Below are 22,126 nucleotides of genomic sequence, written 5' to 3' on the forward strand. Positions count from 1 at the left end.
GACTGCGCAGTCAGTTCAACACTCTCACTTCAGTTCCTTTACACCTCTTGGGTAAATACCATCTGATCCCCCTGGTTTGCAACTGTCTCAGCTGTGTTTGCCACACCGTCTGTTGTCAGTTCTGCCCCATAACCTTCTCTGACACCATCCTGGAGTCTCTGAGGCAGTTTTTCCTCAGATTGTGGTGCTCAAACCTGACGTGGAGCCATGAGCCAAGACCTGAGGAGAGCAGTAGTGTTACCTGATGCCTTACAGATGGTCTCTCTTGTTATGCATTCCATTATATTTGGGTTTTTTCCTAGCAGAGTGGTGCTGCTGCCTCATCCTCAGTGTGTAATCCAGTATTTCTCTGATTTCCATCCTATCCTTTCTGCTCCCTCAAGTTGTTTTAAGACCAATTTGATAACTGGTTTGCTGGAAGCATCTTTAATAGGGGCAAAAGGTGATGAATTGATGGGTTTGAGGACAGATGGTTTGTTGTTTCACAGCATGGAGGCCACAACATTGATGTGACCAGCAGTATATACCTGCTTTGAACTCAAAAAGTAGAAAAATGGATTGCAGTATCTGTGATACTCTTTTTTCTTAACTTGTTTTTGGTTCTTGGTTTTCTTGTAGTTGGTTGGTTAGGGATTTTTCCTGTTTTCTTGTGTCTTGGTTGTTTTTTTTAAAGGGGACCCATTTTCAAGCTGGGTGCTTGCACGAGTGGTTCTCCCATTGAAACCAGACCTGGGCTTTCCAGTCCTTAGGGCAGATAACGTTGGAACAAAACCATTGCTTCCCTGGTGTGAGGGTGGCTGTGGGAGCCTGGAGAGGAATGTGGCTGAGCATTGTGGTATCCCCAAGGGTCTCCTGCCAGGAGCAGAGATGCTCTCAGGCCACATGAGGGAAATGCCAAGGCTCCAAGGAGGAGAATTTGCAGGCAGAGGAGGAGTGAAGCATCTGTGCTCCCATTGCCCCAGCAGGCAAGGCAGGGGGTGTGGAGGAATGGTGCCCTTGGGAGCAGGAGGACAGATTGGTCCCCAAACCCCACCAGGGCCTTCAGCAATTGCCTCTAGAGCTCTCTGAGTGTCTTTGGCTTCATGAGGCTGGGCAGAGAGGGGCTGCAATGACACAAGGAGCATCGTGGAGCTCAGCTGTGGGGGACGGATATTTTTGAGCTGGAGCCATCAGGATTTGGGGCCAGAAGACCCAGGTGGACAAGCAGAGGTGTTGCTGGTGGAGACTGTGCAATCTGTTGGGGTTCTCTGAGCCCCCTCACAGGGACCCCATGGGACAGCACTGCCCCAGGCTCTTTGCAGGGCAGAATTGGGCCATCCCTGGCGATGCGACCCCGAGAGAGCAGGAGCAGAGCCCTTCAGTGGCAGGCAGGCACCCTCTCTCTGGGCGATGCGGGGCTGCCCTGCCTGTGACTTGGAGCCTTCCCAAGTGCCTGTCAGTCACCATGGCTGGCCCTGTTCTCACTCACACACAGTATTATCTCTACCCGCTGCTGCAAATTGGCTCTGAGCAATCCTTGATCTGTCAGCATCGCCTACCCACTCTCAGATGTCACCAGCCCCCGCTGCTGCCCTGCTCGGGAACGTGTCTCTCTGAAATGTAATAATTCATTAAGTTGAAATTAACTTTTTTTTTCCCCTCCCCTTTCTGCCACCCCTTCCTCCTTCTAATGGACAAAAGCAATTAAGCTCCATTAGGGATCAAGTGAGTGGGAAGTGACTCCGTTGGAGATGCTGCCGCAGCTGCACAGACCCTGTCCCTGAGTGCGTGTGGCACCAGCCTCCTGTAAATTAGTGCTCCATGAGCAAAAGGGCTGGTTAGGGGAAAAGCGTTTCTTGACAAGCTCCTTTTCCAATGCCCCCATTCCCTTCTGCAGGAAAAGGAGGCTTGGGGCTCAGCTGGTCCTTCTAGATGGCTTCCACTGTGGGCACATGATGATGGTTTCTCTTGCCATGCAGCAAAAGGAGACACCAGCACAGGAGCTGCAGGACAGAGGAATGGGCAAGCAGGAAGCAGCAGAGAGTGGCCAGGTTCCCAGCTGATATAAATCAGGGGGAGCTTCCCAAGTGCTCCCAGTTGCACTCAAGCTGAGAGAGTTGGGGTTGTTCAGCCTGGAGTGGAGAATGCTCTGGAGAGACCTTAAAGCCCCTTCCAGGGCTTAAAGGGGCTTCAAGAAAGCTGGTAGAGGGGCTTTGGACATGGCCATGTAGTGATAAGACAAGGGGGAGTGGCTTCCCACTGACAGAGAGCAGCGTTAGATTAGATACTAGGGAGAAATTCTTCCCTGTGAGGGTGGGGAGGCCCTGGCAGAGGTTGCCCAGAGCAGCTGTGGCTGCCCCATGTCTGGAAGTGTCCAAGGCCAGGTTGGACAGGACTCTCGGCAGCCTCGTCTTGTGGAAGGTTTCCCTGCCCATGGCAAGGTACGAGGTGGTCTTTAAAGTTCCTTCCAACCCAAATTGTTCTAGGATTTGGTATCTGTGGGGTCTGGGAAAAGTGCTGCCGAGGCTGCCATGGAGTTATGGCCCGTGGGGCAGAACTGGGAGGACCAGAGGGCCAAACCAGAGGAGGACAGGCAACTTCCCTTCCAACTCTAACTCCAAACAGCATCTCCTCATTCCTCGACATCCCAAATTTGCAAATGAAGTGCAGTGAGGGTACAGCCAAAATGCTCCTGCCTTTCCTCCAGCTAGAGCAAGGAGGGATATCGGCATAGCATGCCCAAAACTGAGAGTGCATTTCACTGTTGGCTGGGGAGGTCCCTCCTTCTCCCCCACCTCCTCCCACCCTCCTTCCCTTCACTTAGGCTGCTTTTCTCTTCCTTGCCTTTTGTTTTCCCCCCCTTCCCTGCCCCGGGAAGAAAGTCTCATTTCAGTCTGAAAGCCACTGCTGGAGGGGGAGTCATTTGATGCTTAATGCCAGAGCGACAGGAAACTTCACCTTCCTGGGGTGGAATTAAAAACGCTTGAATTGTCTGGGGATCTTAAACAAGAGATGCAGGGAACATTCCGGGCTTTCCACACAAACACACGCACACGCACACACACACACACACACACACATGCAAAAGCCCACACAGCATCAGGGTGTAATAGCTCAGCTGGGGTAATGCACTTGAATGCTCTCTGCAGCAGACAGACCAGCTTTTTCAGGTCTTTGGAATAGTTTTTATTTTTTGAGGCCTGAGATTGCTGCTGGTCTCTGGGGAGAGAGATGCTCCTCTCACAGAGAGAACAGTGCCATTTGCTATTTGTAATCACACTTCCCTTGGAGCATCCTGGGACCGGGATGGGGCTGAGGGCATGGGCTGAGACTCAGGGGTGGGACAGGGAGTGGTCATCATGCCTGGACAGCTCTTATGAGACACTGAGATCCAGAGGAGGACAGGGATGTCTCAAGTCCTGGGAAAATACTCCAAGGAGAGGCTGGAAAGGAGAAGGATCAACAGGAGAAAAGGAAGGCAAGGGACAGGACCTTCTGTCCTCCATCCCCTCACTGCCTCTTCACAGTGCCTGGTTCTTATTCCCTGAAGGGACACACAGAAGCTAAGCTGGCTCTGGATTTGGGAATCACTGAGAGCATCCTCCCTGAGTGGTAGCAGCTCCCAGCTGGAGCATGCAGGACTGAGCAATCAAGCAGGGGGTTTGCTTACATCCATCCATTCCCCCTTTTCTCCTCCCTGATCATTCACCCATCCCCAGGCCATGCTTTGGCTGGGGATGGCCGTGCATGTCCCCAACAACCACTTTGGTCCCTGCTTTCTGTGCCATGGTTCCCCAGCCCCCTGGGCACCCTGCTGCCCCTCAGCCCTGCTCTCACCTCTCCCCTTCCCCAGGGAGTTTGCCAAAGAGCGAGAGCGCGTGGAGAACCGCCGAGCCTTCATGAAGCTGCGGCGCCAGCAGCAGATCGAGCGGGAGCTCAACGGCTACCGGGCATGGATAGACAAAGCGGGTAAAGGATGGTGGCCAGGGGGACATCCGGGGGGACAGTGGGCACCACAGACCGCTGGTCGTGCGGGGTGGTGGGGATAGAAAGGAATCCCTGAGCCCCAAAGTGTCCCCAGGGTGCTCACGTGGTGATGTTGAGCGCACGGGTGAGCTTGGTGTGATGGTCCCACCAGGCTGCCAGCAGGACATCACCAACCTCTGGTGAATCCTCATGTTCTGTGGCATGAAATTGTCACATTCTGTGCACGAGACACATTACATCTCCCGGGAGGCTGTGAGCAACATGGCTGGCAGCTGTGCTCTGCCATGCTTTCCTTTCTCCTGGTGTTTGCTGGAGTCCCCTGCAGTGGTGGGCAGTGGGAAAGAAGAGCAGTGAACAGGGGTTTTCCAGTCAAATCTCCTCCTGGAGCCATCTGGAGGGGATGCACTTACTGGTTCCTACGTCGAGACTCCTGGACCAGGGCTGGGGGTGGTGGAGGTTCCTCCTGACACGAGGCATGACAGCCCGTGGGTGTTGGTTCCCAAACTGCCACAGCCCATGTCCTTGCTTGCTCCTCATAGGAATCAGGTCAGTGCAGTCAGCTCTGGGAAGGGAAGATTTACACTTTCATCCAGTGCTCAGACTTGTAAAAGATGGATGTCTTGAAATGAGTCCTGAGCACCAGACCTCAGCTTCAGCCCTGGGCTGGGTTGTTTGAGCCCCAGACCTGCCTGCAATTTTCAACTTCTTTAATGAGCTTAGTGATGGCAGGGGGAGAAGGGCTGATTACAAGTAGTTTTTCTTTCTGATGCAATGTTTGGTAGCTGCCACTTGTCACCCTCCAGAATTTGCTTTTGAGCCCTTAACCAGTACTTGGTAAGAGTTTGCAATCTAGAGCCAGCCTCTGGGCTGGGGAAAGTTCTTAGGTACAAGGCAGTGACATCTCCTGATGCTGAACTGTGTGTTTTGCGTAGAGGAAGTCATGCTGGCTGAAGAGAACAAAAACTCGGGGACCTCAGCCTTAGACGGTAAGACCAGCAATGCCCTTAAAATCTACCTGCCCTTCCTTCTGCCTGCCTGGAGCTGGAGGCTCACACCCTCCAGCTGTGATGGGAGGTTTGGGGAGGCCCCAGTGGGGTCTGCAGCCCAAGAGAGGGGTGAGGGGAGGTGGATTGGCACCATAGCCCCTGAGAGAGCGTGGAGGCTGGGAGGTGTCAGATCCCATGAGAGGGATAGCTCTGGACTAGGATCACCGAGGTCTCTCTGTCCTGCTAATAGACATGAGTACTGATCACCAGGTCCTGACCAACGAGCTGGCTACTGGCAAAGTTGGGCCACTGAGACTCCAACGCCTATTCCTCTTGCTTTCCCAGTCCTCAGGCGAGCCACCATCAAGCGGAACCGGACGGATGCCATGTCGAGTGACGAGCACTGCGTCGACATCTCCTCCGTGGGCGAGCGGAGGCTGGCGCAGAGAAGACGTCTTAATCCAACCTTGGGTCAGTGCAGTCTGCAGCTTGCTTCCCCCAAACCTCTGCCAGCTGATTGGGTTCCCAGAGTCACACCCATCACATGGAGAGTGTCACAGACCAGCCATCTCTGCTAGTTAACAGCAAACCTCCTGCTGCCCCCTGTGCCACATAAAAACTCTCTGGACAAGTTGTGCCCCATAAGAGCAATGTCCATGAGCCAACTGTCCTGTCTCATGTTGCAGGAGAGGCTGGAGCATCCAACTCCTTGTTCCCCTTCTTCTCCTTCAGGTAACCCCTCGAGTCACTCTGGCCTCAAAGGCGCCAGGGTGGACGGTGCCTCCTACTTACGGCACAAGGAGCGGCTCCTGCGCATCTCCGTTCGCCACATGGTGAAATCCCAGGTCTTCTACTGGATCGTACTGAGCCTGGTGGCTCTCAACACTGCCTGTGTGGCCATCGTCCATCACAACCAGCCAGCCTGGCTCACCCACTTCCTCTGTGAGTCCCTGGGCTTGGTGTAGGTGGGAGAGCTCTGCCTGGGCAGGAAAATCTTTTTATCTCCAGTGGCTGGAGGTTGCAGCACACCCTCACTTCTTGCCTCAAGGCACATAGGGATGAGACCTACCACAGTCATGCTGGTGTGGAGCTGAGTGGGGAATAACCTCAGCTCCATTCACTGTTGATAACAAACGACCATGCACAGATATTTAATTCAGCTTTGCCCTTGGCCCCATGGCCACTGAGGGCTGTCTCAGCCTTGTGAGCAAACATGGAGGAGTTGTGCTGGCTTCATGTCCTTCAGGTCTGATGTGTTTGACAGGAGAGAGAAACAAACTGCCAGTCTCAGCAGAGTTTATCCCAAAATTGTGAACAGTGGTGATGGAAAGCTTGCTGGAGAACCACTTTTGAATGCGCACAAGCCATTGCTGGAAAGGTGTGAATCTGCAGAGATGGGACTGGTCATGGCCGAACACCCTGGTTAATATCTTTGTGCAGAGCATGGTGAGGGAATCCCAGGTTTGAAACCAGTTACTGGAGCCTCCCTGAGCCCACCATGGGCCAGGGCACAAGGTCAGGTCTCAGAAGCACTGCAGCCATGTCCTCTGCAGCGTGGGCTACTGCAGAGTAGCGTGGTCAGCCCCATGTGTCACTCCTGAGCTGCTGCAGTGGGGGCAGTGCTGCTTTCTCAGACTTGTTATTCTTCCTCACCTGGAAAATGTCCCTGTCAAGCCCTGGCTCTACCCAAATCTGCAATAGTAGGCTCAGGCCTGCCAGGCTCCCAGCACGCTGCAGTGTGGCACGGCAGCTGGTTGTGGTGAGAAGCGTCTTCTGGGAAAGGTGAAGAGCCAGGCTCTTGCCTGCTAAATGTTCATGACATAGCTGGAAAAGCTTTTTACCGGCTCTTGGCTGTTCAGCTCTGTTTCCCTGGCTGGGTTCCAGCCATGCAATGATTTTAATCCAGGTTGATAATATTCCTCTACAGTGTCATGTGGCTGATGCCTTTGCAGGCTCCTCAGCCACTGTGGTTTAATGCTGAAGAGCTGTTCTGCTCCGTGCTGGCCGTGCCTGGACCTCTCAATCCCTTGGGACTCTGGTGCATCTACCCTGAATGATTGACTCATGGGCTTGATGCTCTGTTACATACAGTTTAGCTCCTCACAGATAAAATTGCCTCATCCCAAACCCTGAGAGCTTGGGGATGCAGCACGGTCCTTGACTTGTCCCATCTCTGTGGTGTTCTGTATGGTCAAGTGGTGGATGCATGCAGGATGCTCCACACAGCTCGGTGTCCCAAGCCTGCTTGGGTTTTGTCTTTCAGACTATGCAGAGTTCCTGTTTCTTGGGCTCTTCCTTCTGGAGATGTCCTTAAAGATGTACGGGATGGGGCCACGCCTTTACTTCCATTCTTCCTTCAACTGCTTCGACTGTGGGGTGAGCGGCCCCAGGGATGCTCTGGGTGTGGAGGGAGGTGTTTGGCAGGGGTCTGTAATGCAAGGCACTGAGAGGGAGAAGAAGATGGCCCTCACAGTGGGCAGGGAGCACTTTCTGCCGGGACAGCCTGAGACACCAGGTCCTGGACTGGGTGGTGGGTGCCTAATCCTCAGGGAGGTTAAGATTTCCTGCAACAGTCCATCCTGAGCCTGTCTTTGACTTGTGGCTGTGTCTGCTTCTCAGGTCACAGTGGGAAGCATCTTCGAAGTGGTTTGGGCTATATTCAGACCAGGAACCTCTTTTGGAATCAGTGTCCTACGAGCTCTTCGTCTCCTGCGCATATTTAAAATAACCAAGTGCGTACCCACTGTCAGTGCTTGTCATCCTCTGTCTCGGGCTGTGGCTGCAGCCCAGATCCAGTTGCTCCTGCTCTCCTGATGATGGTGTCAGCATCACTGCCAGTACTCAAGCAATATCTCTGTTTTCTAGGTACTGGGCATCCCTGAGGAACTTGGTGGTCTCGCTGATGAGCTCCATGAAATCTATTATCAGTCTGCTCTTCCTCCTTTTCCTCTTCATTGTAGTCTTTGCCCTGCTGGGAATGCAGCTGTTTGGAGGCAGGTAGGTCATTTCAAGGCTGAGGAACAGGAATTTCTTGGTGTTAAAGCCAAGTGATGACACTCTCTTTAGGGGCCCAGCAAGACTGTAGCCTTCCCCCTCAGTCTCCTCCCAGTGGTACTTCTCCCAGACAAAAATCCTGGCTTGAAGGCTGCCTTTGGGCTGTGTGGGTCCTTCTAGCCAGGAGACCTTCTTGTTTCTGGCACCAAATGCTCGGGAGACCTTTTTTGGAGTGGGGAAAGGTCCTCCTAAACACAAGAGAACCGATAGCACAGCAGTCAGGGGTTTGGTGACCTTGGTATTTCATCCCATTTATGTTCACCCGGTTCCCCTTCCAGGTTTAACTTCATGGATGGGACTCCATCGGCCAACTTTGACACCTTCCCTGCAGCCATCATGACAGTGTTTCAGGTAGGACCTGGGCTGCCGGGAGACACAAACAAAGGGACTTGAGACCCCCTGCTTACTCCCCCATGGCTGGGAGGGGTTCTTTGCACCAAACAATTTCCTCTCTGTCAGCTGTAAGGTATAACTTGCTTCCTCCCTCTCTTGCACAACAAAGTGGATGGAAAGAGATGGAAACTCTTCCACCTCTGTTACAGAAGATGAAGAGTTTCAAAACTCTTCTGAGGAGGCTTTAAACCCTCATCAGTGTCCAGTGGGATCTCCCTCAGGTGCTGCAGCTGCAGAGTTGGGTTATCCACTGCACAGGGTCTCCATACTTGGTTCCTGTGTGTTGGTGGTGCAGATGTCCAGGGGATGGGAAGGTGCAGGTGACAGAGCTGCTGCCTTGTCTTCCTGCAGATCCTGACAGGCGAGGACTGGAACGAGGTGATGTACAACGGCATCCGCTCCCAGGGAGGCGTGCGCTCAGGGATGTGGTCCTCCATCTACTTCATCGTCCTCACCTTGTTTGGAAACTGTATCCACTGGGCTGCTGTGCTTTTAGTGGTGACAACCCCATCTCCTCACCTTGTCTGGGGGCATCCCCCTCCCCATTTGCTGCTCCTTCTTCCCCTCCCAACTGAGGGAGACCCACCACACACGTGTGGCAGCGCTGGGTATCCCAAAGGCAGAGAAGGAGCTGAGGGCTGTTTCTGTGGGATGGGAGAGGAGTTTGTGCCTTTGCCTGAGCTGGCGAGGAGCTGTCAAGGCCACCCTCCCCTGGGAGCTGCAGATACACATGTCCTTAACACACGGCTTGTGCATCCTTAGCTGCTCTCAGATACTCTGCTGAACGTCTTCTTGGCCATTGCTGTGGACAACCTGGCCAATGCTCAAGAGCTCACCAAGGTATGTTCCTGCTGCTCCTTTTCCTTCTCTCATGGAGAGAGCGGGGAAAAAGCCATTTAGGCTTTGATTTAGGAAAATACTTAAACCTGCTGGTCTTTCCAGGAACGCCCACGCTTCAAGCATGACTTTAACTATTTCTCCATTTAAACTCCCCGGTCCTGTTTGCCACCAGTCAGATCGAGATAACCCTCATCTGTTGGATGGGATCTCATGTGGGGACTGTTATCTGCCCGAGCACGCTGGAGATGTGGAGTGGGAAGCATTTCCCAGTGGTGTCAATATTTATTCCCCATCTGCCTACAGGGCAGAGGATGTGATTTAGGATGCAATCTAGGCTGGTGCTTAGCCGCTTTTAAGACCATGCTGGGAAATATTCGGGGAATGCTAAATTGTTGGGGCACCATCTGGATAATGGTGAGTAGGAGAGAGCTGCAAGGGTTGTTGCCACTCTTTGGAGCAGAGCAGTGATCCTGTGGTGCCCAGATTTTTGTAGAGCCCATGCTATTACTCGTGTCGCTGGGGCTCATTGGGAGGCTTCCACGCTGGTGTAAATGGGACCCAAAATGGGGCATGGTGCTGGTTTGCCTGAGGGGTGTGTGCAGGGGTCCCTGTCCTCCCTCGGTGGGTGCAGATGGCCCTTCCAGGGGCTGCCGGCTGCCGCTGGGTGTGAGGGATGGGAGAGCCCCACGGGTACCAGCAGCATCAATTAAGAGAGCGCTGAGTTTTTGAAAAGGCTGAATGCTCACTAATGACTCCTAATGACATTCTTTGCTCTGGAGACACAACTGTACTCATTAAAGCAATCCGGTCTCCGCCGGGGTCATTCATGGATGCCTTACCTCCCACTCCGTTGGGGGGATGCCTGTCTAGCCCCTGTGGTTGTGAGGAAGGGAGGGCTGAGCTGGTCTGCACTGCCTGGGGTTGTTCCACCATGCTCAGCCCAGCTCTCACCTGGAGTGGGCTGGGTTCATTTATTTAAGCAGCACTGACGCCTTTGGGAAGATCTGGTGTAGTGGGGAACTTGCATCCCCGTGGCACAAGGGAAACAAAGTGTCTCTGGAAGTACAGGTCCTCCTCTATCCCTCAAGTCTCGGCATCAAGGGTGGCCCTGTACATCCCTCACTGCTCCCGACGGCTGCGCTTTCCCTTGGAACCCCGGCATCCCACTGAGCAATGCCCATCTTTTCTCCGCAGGATGAGCAGGAGGAAGAGGAGGCCTTTAACCAGAAGCACGCCCTTCAGAAAGCCAAAGAAGTCAGCCCCATGTCTGCCCCAAACATGCCTGCTATCGAGTGAGTGACTCCCCAACACCACCCCGGTGACCCCCCGAGCCCAGCCAGGCTTAGAAGGGCACAGAGCTGCAGCAGAGCCTGGCATGGCTGGCTGGGAGGGCTGCCACAAGAAAAAGGGGTCCCCACATGGGATGACTCCCTCTCTGGGCATCTTCCTGAAGGTGCATGGAGGTCTAGGAGTGTGCTTCCCACGAGCAGCAGTGCTTTTAGGGAGGTGACAGCTTGGGGAACAGGTCACCAGGGAAGTCCTGAAATTGCCAACCTTTAGACCAAGCTGCAGTCTCAGTGCTTGGGCATGGCAAAAATATGATAAAAGAGGCTTTCTGCCCCAAATATAGAGCTCAAGCACTCAGGGCTGATGGTAGGAGGCTGGGGGGAGGAAGGTATTTCAAGTTATTCTTGAGGAGGGGTGATATTTGTTCCTGGGGAGTGTTTCTTCATGGCAGAGCTGCAGGAGAGCAGCCAGGGCTGGGTGAGAAGGGAGCAGCGGTGTCACAAATCCCCCTCAGGCTCCTTCCTTGGGAACGAATGCAGTTAGGAAAGATGGAGCAGTTTTGTGAAACCATGTTTGCTTGTACAAAAATTTGATTTGGGCGAGAAAAAAAAGCCCCAAACCACATAAAGCTCCAGCATGGTGTTAAGAAGCCTCATCTCTGCATTTCAGCAGGAGAAAATTCTGTTTTTCCCTTCCTATATGCCTTTTTTCTCTTTATTTTGAGGTGTCATATGGTCTAAATCACATAAAACTTTCAAAGTCAACATTGGAACGAGGCGTTTTGATTTGTTTCCCAAAACAGTACATTTCAGTACAGCTGAAGGGATTTTTTTTTTCCCTCTTCTTTTTTTTTTTTTTTTTTTTTTTAATAGAATCCCTTCCCAGGGAATTTTAGGTTTTGTTATGCTTTGAAACCCAGCCAAGCTCGTATACGGCAGAACCTCTTGCAGATTTGCTGAGAGAAACTGCTGTCTTCAGGCGAGTGTTTATCTGGGGGGGTCAGAGGCAGCGTTGGGAACAGCCCCCTCCCTGGTTTGGCAGTGGTGGGATGCTGTGGTCCCGCATCCTGCATGGTTTTAGGGGCAGCAGGAATGGGGGGGTGCTTGTAAGCCCTGCCTGATGCCCCAGCAGCCGCAGATTTCGCCCTGGTTTGGGGGTGATGGGATGTTCATAATAAATCCGTGTGTGGCCAAGTATTAGGGGAGTTTAGGGGAGAGGTGGTGGAGTCTGTATGTTGGCTCTGTTTCTGGATACCAGTGGGAATGTGTTGGATAAAGCGAGGGAATAGAGAGCTTTAGGCTGCAGAAGAGGCTGAGGAATGGGCAGATAGGAGAGAGGAAGGGGGGAGATGGAATATATTAGGGCAGTAAAGGATTTGCCCACACTGCACATCCCTGATAGAGCTTTGCAGTCATTGTCAGACAGAGCTGGGTGGGAAAACAGATCTTTTTAACCTCTCCTTGTTGTTCTGGTGGCATTGAAAGGGGAGGTATTGATATTCACAGGGCTTTTTTCCAGCTCCTCCCACTCACATCCCCCAGGATGGATTGGGGTCAGGGCCAGGCAGTGCGATGCCATGGGTTAGGCTTGATGGTTTTGTCAGCCTCAGGTGTGCTTTTGGTGGTGCTGTGCTTGTGCCAGCAGCTGGGGAGGGACAGTGGGGACAACACAGTGGTGGACAAGGCAGAGCAGAGCTGGCACAGAAGGGCTGCTGGGAGCTCAGAGCCGGGCTCTGCCTTTGGATGTGCACGGACGCAGATGGCTCCATTTCCGTGCGGGTACCTGGTGCAGGCATCTTCGGGCAGGCGTTCCTGCCTGCGGAGAGGCCCGGCGGTGTGGGGATGGATGGGTGCTCCCACGTGGCCAGGCTGGCAGGGGTGGCCACGGTGCCCGTCGGAGCACTGTGCTCGGAGCTGGGCGCAGATGGTCGGGGCTGCTCGGCGTGGGGGCGGCCGGATGGGCGCGTGCGGGCGCTGTCGCGCGTTGGTGCTGAATGCGCTGCGTGGATGCATCTGGAGGCTCCGCCACTTGTTGTGGGAATGTTGTGGGTGCCTGCAGCTCCATCCCTGCCTCGAGCATGGCACTGGGCCCACCCCATGCATGGGGCTCCATGGAGACCATAATCACCGGCGTGACTGGAGCACCTCTCCTGTGAGCTCAGGCTGGGAGGATTGAGGTTGTTCAGCCTGGAGACCTTAGAGCACCTTCCAGTACCTCAAGGGCTACGAGAGAGCTGAAGAGAGACTTCTAAAAAGGTGGTTTTCTGACAAGTGATAGGACAAGGGGGAATGTCTTCAAACTGTTAGGAAGTGGTCACAACGCCAAGCCTGCGAGAGCTTGAGAAGCATTTGGACAATGCTCTCAGGCACATGGTGGGATTCTTGGGGTAGTCCTGTGCAGGGCCAGGAGCTGGATTCAATGATCCTTGTGGGTCCCTTCAAACTCAGAATGTTCTTTGTTTCTGTGATTGCATAGTCTCAGGGCAGCTTTCTTGCAGCTGTGTGTATCTGAATCTTTTCTATGCGGATACAGAGGATAAAGCCTGGAATCTCCCCCACTGCTAATATGTGCGAAGGAGTGTGCCAGCCCTGTTAACTTGCTCTGTGTGGGGGCTGCTCAGGTGACAGGAGCTCTGTGGCATCGCAACCTGGGCTTGTGCCTCGTGTTTGCTGGGGAACTTCACGTTCCCCTCTGTGCTCCCAGGGCAGCATCAATCCACGGTGATGGCTCTGAGCAGCTCGAGGCTGGCCTGATGCATGGCTTCCTCTTTCCAATTGCTGCGTTTTTCTTGGGAGAAGTGAATTTGGAGCAGTTTGAGACAGCTGTTAAATATCCAAGGATGTCTCGGAGCTTCTGAAGGACTGGAGCCTGCACTGCTCTCCTGGTGCACAGTGTGGGGAAGGCTCCCAGGGAACGGAGTGTCAGCGTGAGTGTGGGCAGCCTGTGACCAGTGTGCCGGGGGGGGCTCACTGGGAATGTGCAGGGCCAGGATGAGGCTGCTGCCCTGACCGGCTGCCCAGGGAGGGGGAACAGCTCTCTGCGCTGCCCACAGGAGTGGAAGGAGGGGATTGAACCCGTTTGTTTTTCCTTCCCAGAAGAGACAGGCGGAGGAGACACCACATGTCGATGTGGGAGCCACGCAGCAGCCACCTGTATGTGGGCGGCGGGGGCGCGTGTCCGTCTGTGGCTCCTGTGCTGTCTGTGCGTCCGCGGGGCCGGGGCACACCCCGCTCCCCTCCGGCCTCCCCGGCAGGGGATGGGAGTGGGAACTGTGTGTGTGTGTGTGTGTGCTGTATCCGTGTGCCCCCGTGCTCCCCGTCCGTGTGTGCGCGGCTCGGTGTGTGCCGATCCCCCGCGCGTGGTGCCGTGCTGCCGGCGCCTGTCGCTCCCCATGGGTGTGCGGTGGGGGTGTGAGCAGTGCCCGTGCCCGTGTGTGCTCCTGGGTGTTTCCCTGTGCCGCGGGGGTGTCGGGAAGGGCACGTCTGTCTTCTCCTGGGTGTTGTTTTACGACACTGCAAAGGTTTCGTGGCATAGCCCAGCTCTCCACATAGAGAAGCCCAGTGCAGCTCCTTCCCCCCAGACAGTCAAAACTGCTGCTCCTAAAGCCTCAGGGCAGGCTTTCTACCCGGGATGTGCTGGGAGAGAGGCAAGGAGAGGTCTCTGGATGCAGCAAGAGGGCTTGGCCCATATTTAAGGTGTCCCCAGGCAATCACACAAAAGGAAGGTGGTCCCTGCCTGTCTGGGATAGGGCAAGCCAGGATGCTTGGCTTGTCTTCTTCTCCCAGAAGCTGGACATGCTGCCTGAAAGCTTCAGGGCAGCAGTGAGGCTACCGGGGCTGGTCATCCATCAGCCTGATGACTTCTGAAAGGGCACAAGCACAGCCTCAGCCCCGTTTCCAGCCCCTGCCAGCACCAGAGGGAGACCGATGGAGTCTCAGCACAGCCTGTAACCCTGGCGGTGGCACTTCCTTCTCCCTGGGATTCCCAAATTAAATCCAGGGTGGGTGCTCCACCGGGGGATGGTGTGGACAGCCAGGATGGTGACCCCTCGCTGTCCCCCGTTGCAGGCGGGAGCGGCGCCGGCGGCACCACATGTCAGTGTGGGAGCAGCGCACAAGCCAGCTGCGCCGGCACATGCAGATGTCCAGCCAGGAGGGCATCAACAAGGATGAGCCGCCCCTCATCAATCCCCACGCCAGCATCTTCCGCAGGAAGAAACCTGGGGATGGCGTCACCCTGGAGAAATGCACCGAGGAGCAGGGGAAGGGTGAGCGGCCGCTGGCCGAGGGACCTGAGCAGCCAGTCCCAGGGGCCAACCCCAGCGGTGGTGAGGACAGGACATCGCCCCGGGCCAAGCGGGACAAGGACATGTGGCAGCAGAAATCTTGCCACGGGAACTGTGAGCCAGGAGAACAGGATGGGGCAGGAGGCAGCATCGAGGACAGGGCCAGGATGAGGCAGAGCCAGCGGCGCAGCCGGCACCGCAGAGCCCGCATGGAGGGCAAGGACATCTTGGGGAGCCGCTCGGCCAGCCAGGAGATGGGGCTGGAGGAGGCCAGCACCGTGGAGGGGGCACAGGACGGGGACCGGCGTGGGGACGTGGCTGCAGCAGAGGCGCTGATTCCGGGGGAGCCAGAGGCGAGCGGGGAGTCCATCAGGTTGGTACCTGCAGAGAGCATCTTGCCCTTCCCACAGCTCCTCATATTCTCTTCTTCTCATATCCCTGTATCTTCTCACACCTCTTTTTCTCCCCCGTCTCTCCTGCAGGACAAACGGGGTCCCTGCTGGCGATGCCGATCTGATTGGGAGCGCCAAGAAGGGGAGCCCCCCACACGCCGGAACTGAGCTCTCCCAGGGGAAGACGGGCAACCTGATGGAGCAGGACTGCAGCAGCCCAGACACCAGTGAGCAGGCGCTGCTGGAGCCCAGCCGCACCGTGAGCCTCAGCGAGCCCGACCTCTCCTCCATCACCCCCAACACCGAGAAGGCCACTGAGAGCACGGCCATCATGATCGATGTCCACGACTCCGCTGTGGTACAGAGTGAGGACCTGTCTCTCTTTCCTGAGCCCCTCTCCCAGCCCTTGGGGACTCTGCAGGGATGGAAAGCTGCTTGCACGGCTTTTCCTATCCACATCCATCAGCTGGGGGGGATCTCCTTGCTGCTCCTTGCAGCACCTCCCTCCAGCAACCCAGTTTTGCAGGGGAGCCCAAATGCTGATGTGCCAGCATCCCCTGGGGCCCATGTCCCTTTCTCACCTCTTTCCATCCACCCCTTCATCTGATGCCTCATTTCCCCTTCCTCTCTGCCTGGGCAAAACTCTTGTATTTCCTGTTCTTCCTGGCACATCTGTAGCCTCCGGCAGCTCGCTGTCACTCAAACCCCTTAGCAGCATCCTCGCTGTCAAGGTGAGCTGCTTTAAACAGTGTTAGTAATTAACCAGCAAGGTGAAAACTGGCCTTGTTAAACCCATTTCACCTGCTCCATCCCAGCAGCTCGTGTGTTTTCTTCCTGCCTAGTCCCTCTCCCTGTAACAGCACAGGGATTCAGAGCAGGAAGGAGAGGGTTGCCCGGGTGGCAGGGACACCCCAGGGTGTTGTCTGGGTGCAAGGCCAGGCAAAGGCTCTCGCTTTCCTGCAGTTAGCAACAAGACAGATGGTGAAGCCAGCCCCTTAAAGGAGGCTGAGACCAAAGAGGATGAGGAGGAAATGGAGAAGAAGAAGCAGAAGAAGGAAAAGAGCAAAACGGGCAAAGCGATGGTGCCGCACAGCTCCATGTTCATCTTCAGCACCACCAACCCGTGAGATGTTTTTTCAGACTGGGGCTGGGGAGGGCTGCAAGGGGAAGGACCCCAGATGTCACCAAAGACAGGGAATTCCTGTGGGAAGGGAGCTGAATACCTCCCAAACAGTCTTGATAAGCAGCCACAGTGTTCCCCAAGCCCCACATTGCTCTCTCTCTGTGGCAGCCATGCTCATGGCTCTCTCTCCCAGCTGCTGATTGCTAAGCTGGGATTTTTATTCATTGATTGTTATATTTACCTGCAGTTTTCTGCACCACTGTAGCTCTTCCCCAGCTCCAGCAGCCTGGAAGAGTAAGCACCCCAGTTTCTCAAGGACTCTCTCCCTGCCTGGCTGTGGGGCTGAGATGGCTGAGAAGAGGGATCAACAAGTCCAAATACCCCTTGGGCTCCCTTCTTTTGCTCCTCAGACTTTGCTGCCCATCTTCTTACCCTGGAAGGCAGCAATATGGGGTGGGCTTTGCATGTGGGCTGTGGCTGGGGCCTGCCAAGGGCTCACAGGTGGGATGTGGGCTTTGTCCCTGCAGGGTGAGGAGGGCCTGCCACTACATCGTGAACCTGCGCTACTTCGAGATGTGCATCCTCCTGGTGATCGCCGCCAGCAGCATCGCCCTCGCCGCCGAGGATCCCGTCCTCACCAACTCCGACCGCAACAAAGTGATTGCAACCCCCTCCTGCTCCCCCCACCAGTGCAGGCAGAGCTCCTGTAGGATTTTAGCTCCCCGTGCTGGGGTGCTGGTCAGGGCAGCCAGTGGCGGCACTTGCACCACACCATGGAATCTGACTTTTTCCCCATCACCTTCCTTTATAAACGATGGGAATCACTCTCAGCTTCCCACATGTGAGGTTTAGAGCCTGGGGAGGGACCAGGATGCCTGGTCAGCTGTAAAGTGGCTTGAACTTTATGCTGGTATGGACATTGGTATGGGGTACATGCTCCTGGCTAGCATCATCATTTCCAAGCCATTTGCATGGGGAATGATTCCCTCCTGCCTGCACAGGCTGGGTTTAGGGCTGTCATGAACTCTTAGGGACCAGGCTGAGTTTGGGACAAGCAAACCAACCCCGTGTCTGCCCCTGAGCCAGGCAAGCTGCAGCATCTGGGTGTCTGGGTGGGTAGGGTTTGCTCAGCAGCAGCTGCAGAGCACCTGTGCCCTTTCTTTGCAGGTCCTGAGGTATTTTGATTACGTCTTCACTGGCGTCTTCACCTTTGAGATGGTGATCAAGGTAAGAGCCCTGACAGGCTGCAGCATCCCTGCAGCCAGTGGGAAATAGCTCGGTTTTGCAGTTCTGGTCCTAAATTTAGGTGGTGGAGACCTTAAAGTCTGGTTCTCAGCAGTGGTGGTCTGGAGTGCTCAGCGCCTCCTTTATCAGCCTCAAGGCTTCCACAAAATATGAAGTCCTACACCCAGGACACCGGGAAGAGTCTGCAGTGTCCCTGTCCCCCAGCTTGTCCCTTCCACTTGATGTCTGAGCTACTCATTCCCTGCCTGTTTTTCTCTCTGTCACTCCCCTCCAGATGATTGATCAGGGCTTGATCCTGCAGGATGGCTCCTACTTCCGGGACCTCTGGAACATCCTGGATTTCATTGTGGTGGTGGGAGCACTGGTGGCTTTTGCCTTGGCGTAAGTGGCCATTGTCCTTGTCAGCTCCCTGCCTTCCCTTGGCTGGGGTGGGAGAAGGATGCAGCCATGTGTCATGGCTACTAGACTCTGATTTCATTTTGTATTTTATTTCTCTGCACCCTTCTGCTCTGCTTCTGGGATGGCTCCTGGCAGTGGTGTGTGCCTGCTCTACAGATGTATTTCTCCTTGTTTGTCAGAAGCTGGTGAGCAAGCAGGCAGGGAGCAAGGCAAGGCAAGCTGGAGATGCTAGGAGGAAGTTGGTGGTGAAAGTGGATTTGAAACAGAGCAGAAGGGGCTGTTAGAGAGAGGGAAAATGGCCTAAGGGTGTCAGAGCTGGAGTTATACACCTGCTATGAATCTTGGGGTGCACAGAGACAGCAAAAGCAGCAGCCTGCCAGGTGGAGCTGCTCTCTGAACATGTTTGTGCTGGAAATGGTACCCCTGGCTGGTAACTTTTCCTCTGGTCTGAGGGGGACATTGCTCTGGAGCCCTGCAGGAATGGCGGTGAGGCCAGTGGGGTTTGTGCCAGCGTCTTCTGTGGCATCACGGAGAGGGCTGTGTGCTTGCCCTGTAGTGTCCCCACTGAGCATTGCTTTGAGATTGGGCTCTGGTACAGAGCTTGTGGCACCTGTGGGTACTGGGATGTCCATGGTGCCCATGCCACGGAGGGCAGGAGCACCCAGGAATGAGTTTCCTGCTGCTCTGTTGTCCCCTGTGCTGCTGGCTGGGGCAGGTGGTGCAGTGAGCACAGGGAGGGATGTGTGGTGCCAAGGTGATGCTTGCAGGAAAGGGGCATCCCCTGGTCCCCAGGTCCCTGTACCTCATTGGTGCCCAAGGAAGGAGATGAGGAGAGAGGAGAGGCTCAGGCTTCTTTGTCACGCTGTTGTTCTCTCTTTGTGCCTCTGACACTGGCAGCAGTGGCTGGTGAAAGGGGAGGGCCTGGCAGCCACGCAGACAGGAGCCTTGGCCTTGTCCACAGCTCAGGTACCATGCGGGGCTCTCGGGGTGGCTGGGTCCGAGCCCCGAGGTCGCTCAATGGATTACAGCCCGTTATCCATCCCTCCCATCTCACCCTGGACTGGGCAGCAGCTCCTTCTCCTGGTTCTCACCCACTTGTACGCCCCCTGGCTCATTGCTTGTTCCTTCCTCACCCTCCTACCCCATTCCTCACCCGGTGCTTTCAGCCCCTGCTCGCTCCTCAGGAAGAGCATGGGAGAATTCAGTTCACTCAGCACAGGGATGAAGCAGCCCCTGGGCAGGGCAGGGGGCTGACCGCAGACCCTGGCATGGGGAAGGGGCATGGGGCAGATTTGCTGGCTGGGGACAATGCTCTGAGCCTCTGGAAGGCCACACAGGCCACCATGAGGGTGGATCGAGCATCTCCAGGGCCTGGCTGATCCCTCCTCTGCCAGGGCAGCCCCTCAGAGTGTGTCTGCAGGGCGCAAGGGCATCAGCAGCCTGAAGATGCACTGAGTGGTTTGAAGAGGAGGACAAGGGAGCCTTTTCCTTCCAAGGCAACTTCCATCAAGAATTTTGATGGCTGAAGGAGCACAGGTTGTTGGCTCAGCCTGCTCCTGGGTGAACGGATGTCCTCACCAATGTACAGTAATCGTTTACTGTCCCCTTGCCCTCACCCCACGAGGGTGGCAAAATTCCTGTGGTGGCCCCTGGAGATGGCAGGGCCCAGCATCGAGCATGTGGGGAAGCTGCCTGGCACCTTCCAGCCCTGCTTGCCACCTGCCTGCCTTCACCCATCCTCCCGAGGGAAGGACGTTCCCTCTGGGCATGGGACAGCTGAATTCTCGAAAGTGAGCACCCCCATCAGCCGTGGCACCGAAGCCCTTCCCGTGGAGAAGGCCTTGGCGTCTCCACACACGTTTACAGCAAGCATTGGTGTCTCCTCCTCTGTCTTGTAGCCATAGCTGGGTAGATACTGAGCTGCTTGTGCCATGGACGGGGAGCTCTTTATAATGTAAACCTGCAGGATTGTCCGTCTGCCCCACCTCCAGCGTGGCTCCTGCTGGAGGAGATGATCTCATGCCTTCAGGAGTGAAAGGAACAAAGGCACCACGGCGATTTCCGATGGGTTCATACATTATAAAGCATTTATCAGAACACCTGCCTCTCCCCTCAGCAGCGCAGCACCGCCACAGCCGCGGGAGCTGCAGGATGTTTGCCAGCTCTCCATGTCCCAGCCTGCCACTCTCCCTCCCACCCTCCCTCCTGGTCTCCAGGGGAAAACTCTGGTGGTGATGTTTCAATCTGTCTCCTTTTCTTCTCCCTCTGTGAGCTCTTTGACGTGGGGCAAGGGCAGGGGGAGTGTCCTCCTTCTCCTTCTCCTCTCCTCCATGGTGCTGGGTGGGAAGAGCAACGCCCATGGAGCAGTGGCAGTGATTACCTGGATGAGAGCAGCTGGTGATTGAGTCCAGAACATCCCAGCAGGAGTGTTGGGATGTGCCATGCAGGTTTCCCGTCCCTTTTGCCTCCCCTCTGCGCGCTGGTTTTCCCACAGGGGTCCTGGGTGGCTCTGGGCACAGCAGGAGGTCTTCGAGCTGGTTCAGTAGTGCCACCATCACCCCCTGGCTGTCTGTGCCATGTCCAAATCACTGATAATGAAGTGTCCACCCACAAAGGCATCTCTCTGTGTGCCATTGTGGCTTGTCCACTGCTCCCTCAGAGCCCACACATCCTGAGAGAGAGGCTATCTCCATTAACCATAGCTCTCCACATGGAAAGCTAATACATCAATCTGTACACAGCCTAAATAAAAAGCTGTAAATCTCCAAAGAGTTCAAATTAAATTAGCTGAAACAACCAGAACCACAACTAAAGACCCTGCTCTCCTTTGCATCCCTCCAAGGAGGCATTTCACAGCAGTTTTGCAGCGCTGCCCAGAGGCGGTGAAAAGGTTGCTGGAGAGGTTGAGGGGTCAGTGTGGAGCCCTTGCCCTTGATGTGCAAGGGCAGATTACCCAGCAGAGGTGTCTCTTTCCTTGCAGCATCTCCTTGTGCCCATTGGCACCAGGATCTGGAAGCAAGAAGGACACATATGTACTGCAAAATAACCTGGTGTGAGGCAGGTCAGGACAGAGGTCCCACCACAGAAGTGCTGCAAAGTTAAATTGTCACCTTTTCAGCACACCTCCCACATGTTGGACCTACACACAGCCAGGGGCTGGGATTAGTTTCATGTGTTCTAGGAAATGTTTTACTTGTAGGCTTTGCCCCCAGTGCTGAGCACTCTGTGTGCGCGTGGCAGGGGCTTGGCTGAAACAGGGACAGGGGCTTGGTTACAACCAGGGACCTTGGAACCCACCTTGGCTTGTCCAAGTGAGTGTCCTGCTGGCTTGCAGGAGATCCTGCACTGCAGCTCAGGCTGTTAATCAGCAGAGTTCTCAATAGAGGTGATTTAGCAGAATTTGGATGGGAACTATTGTGGCTTTGCAGGTAGATTCCCCTGGAGGCTCCTGCCTTTGGCTCATGGTCCCCCCACCACTTCTGGCCGAGGAGGACCATGTGCCTTCCTGCTGCTGCCCACTGTCCTACCCCATGCAGGTTCCTCTTGCAGCAGAGCTTTCACTGTGTGCCCCCCCCCACCCAAAACCTCCAGCAGGGAGGGCAGGAGGGGCTTCTGGATGAGTACCTCCCTGGAGATGTGCCCCATCCTGAAGGGCACAACGTGGTCTACTCATCGTGCCTTTCACCCAAGGTCTGGGGTGGTGGACAGCTGCTGCAGGGTCCCCATGCAGCTCCCATGACGCCTTTCTTACCTTCCTCCTCTCTTTCTTTTTCTGCTGGTGCTGCTTGGTGGCTGCTGGGCTGGATCGCCGACAGGAATGCTTTGGGGTAACTATGGCACTCGAGATATTGCGGGATGCTGTTCCTTGGGAATGCAGGGGGATGGGTGCAGGTGGATGTCAGTCTGTCCGACACCTGAGCTGACCCTTAGCTGCATTTTCAGGGACTGCAGCACGCTGCTCTGCAGGCACTCCTGAGTGAGATCCTGAAGAGATCCCCCCTCAGCAGATGTCAGCCACTGCAGTTGGGGTGTGCTTGGTAACAACTTGCACCAGCTGAGTGCTGCCCTCAAACCCTCACTCCCATCCCTCAGTCAGATGTCCCAGCCCCTTATCCAGGCCCTGATGCTCAGCAAAGGAGGAGCAAAGTGAGTCCTA

General features: G+C 55.2%; 1 protein-coding gene across 1 annotated transcript in view; it reads left to right on the forward strand.

Moving 5' to 3' along the window:
- CACNA1E (calcium voltage-gated channel subunit alpha1 E) overlaps positions 1–22,126 on the forward strand; it is a 129,500-nt gene that overhangs the window by 82,436 nt on the left and 24,938 nt on the right. Inside the window, 19 exon segments of the mRNA XM_039555753.1 lie at positions 3,833–3,948; positions 4,899–4,952; positions 5,298–5,423; positions 5,685–5,894; positions 7,216–7,328; positions 7,572–7,684; positions 7,818–7,949; positions 8,285–8,357; positions 8,751–8,868; positions 9,172–9,239; positions 10,434–10,531; positions 13,622–13,678; positions 14,594–15,184; positions 15,294–15,568; positions 16,167–16,326; positions 16,854–16,983; positions 17,494–17,553; positions 17,846–17,952; positions 21,786–21,797. Coding sequence (XP_039411687.1) covers positions 3,833–3,948; positions 4,899–4,952; positions 5,298–5,423; positions 5,685–5,894; positions 7,216–7,328; positions 7,572–7,684; positions 7,818–7,949; positions 8,285–8,357; positions 8,751–8,868; positions 9,172–9,239; positions 10,434–10,531; positions 13,622–13,678; positions 14,594–15,184; positions 15,294–15,568; positions 16,167–16,326; positions 16,854–16,983; positions 17,494–17,553; positions 17,846–17,952; positions 21,786–21,797 — 2,613 coding nt within the window.

This window comes from Corvus cornix, chromosome 8 (assembly GCF_000738735.6).
Source record: "Corvus cornix cornix isolate S_Up_H32 chromosome 8, ASM73873v5, whole genome shotgun sequence".
Lineage (NCBI taxonomy): Eukaryota > Metazoa > Chordata > Aves > Passeriformes > Corvidae > Corvus > Corvus cornix.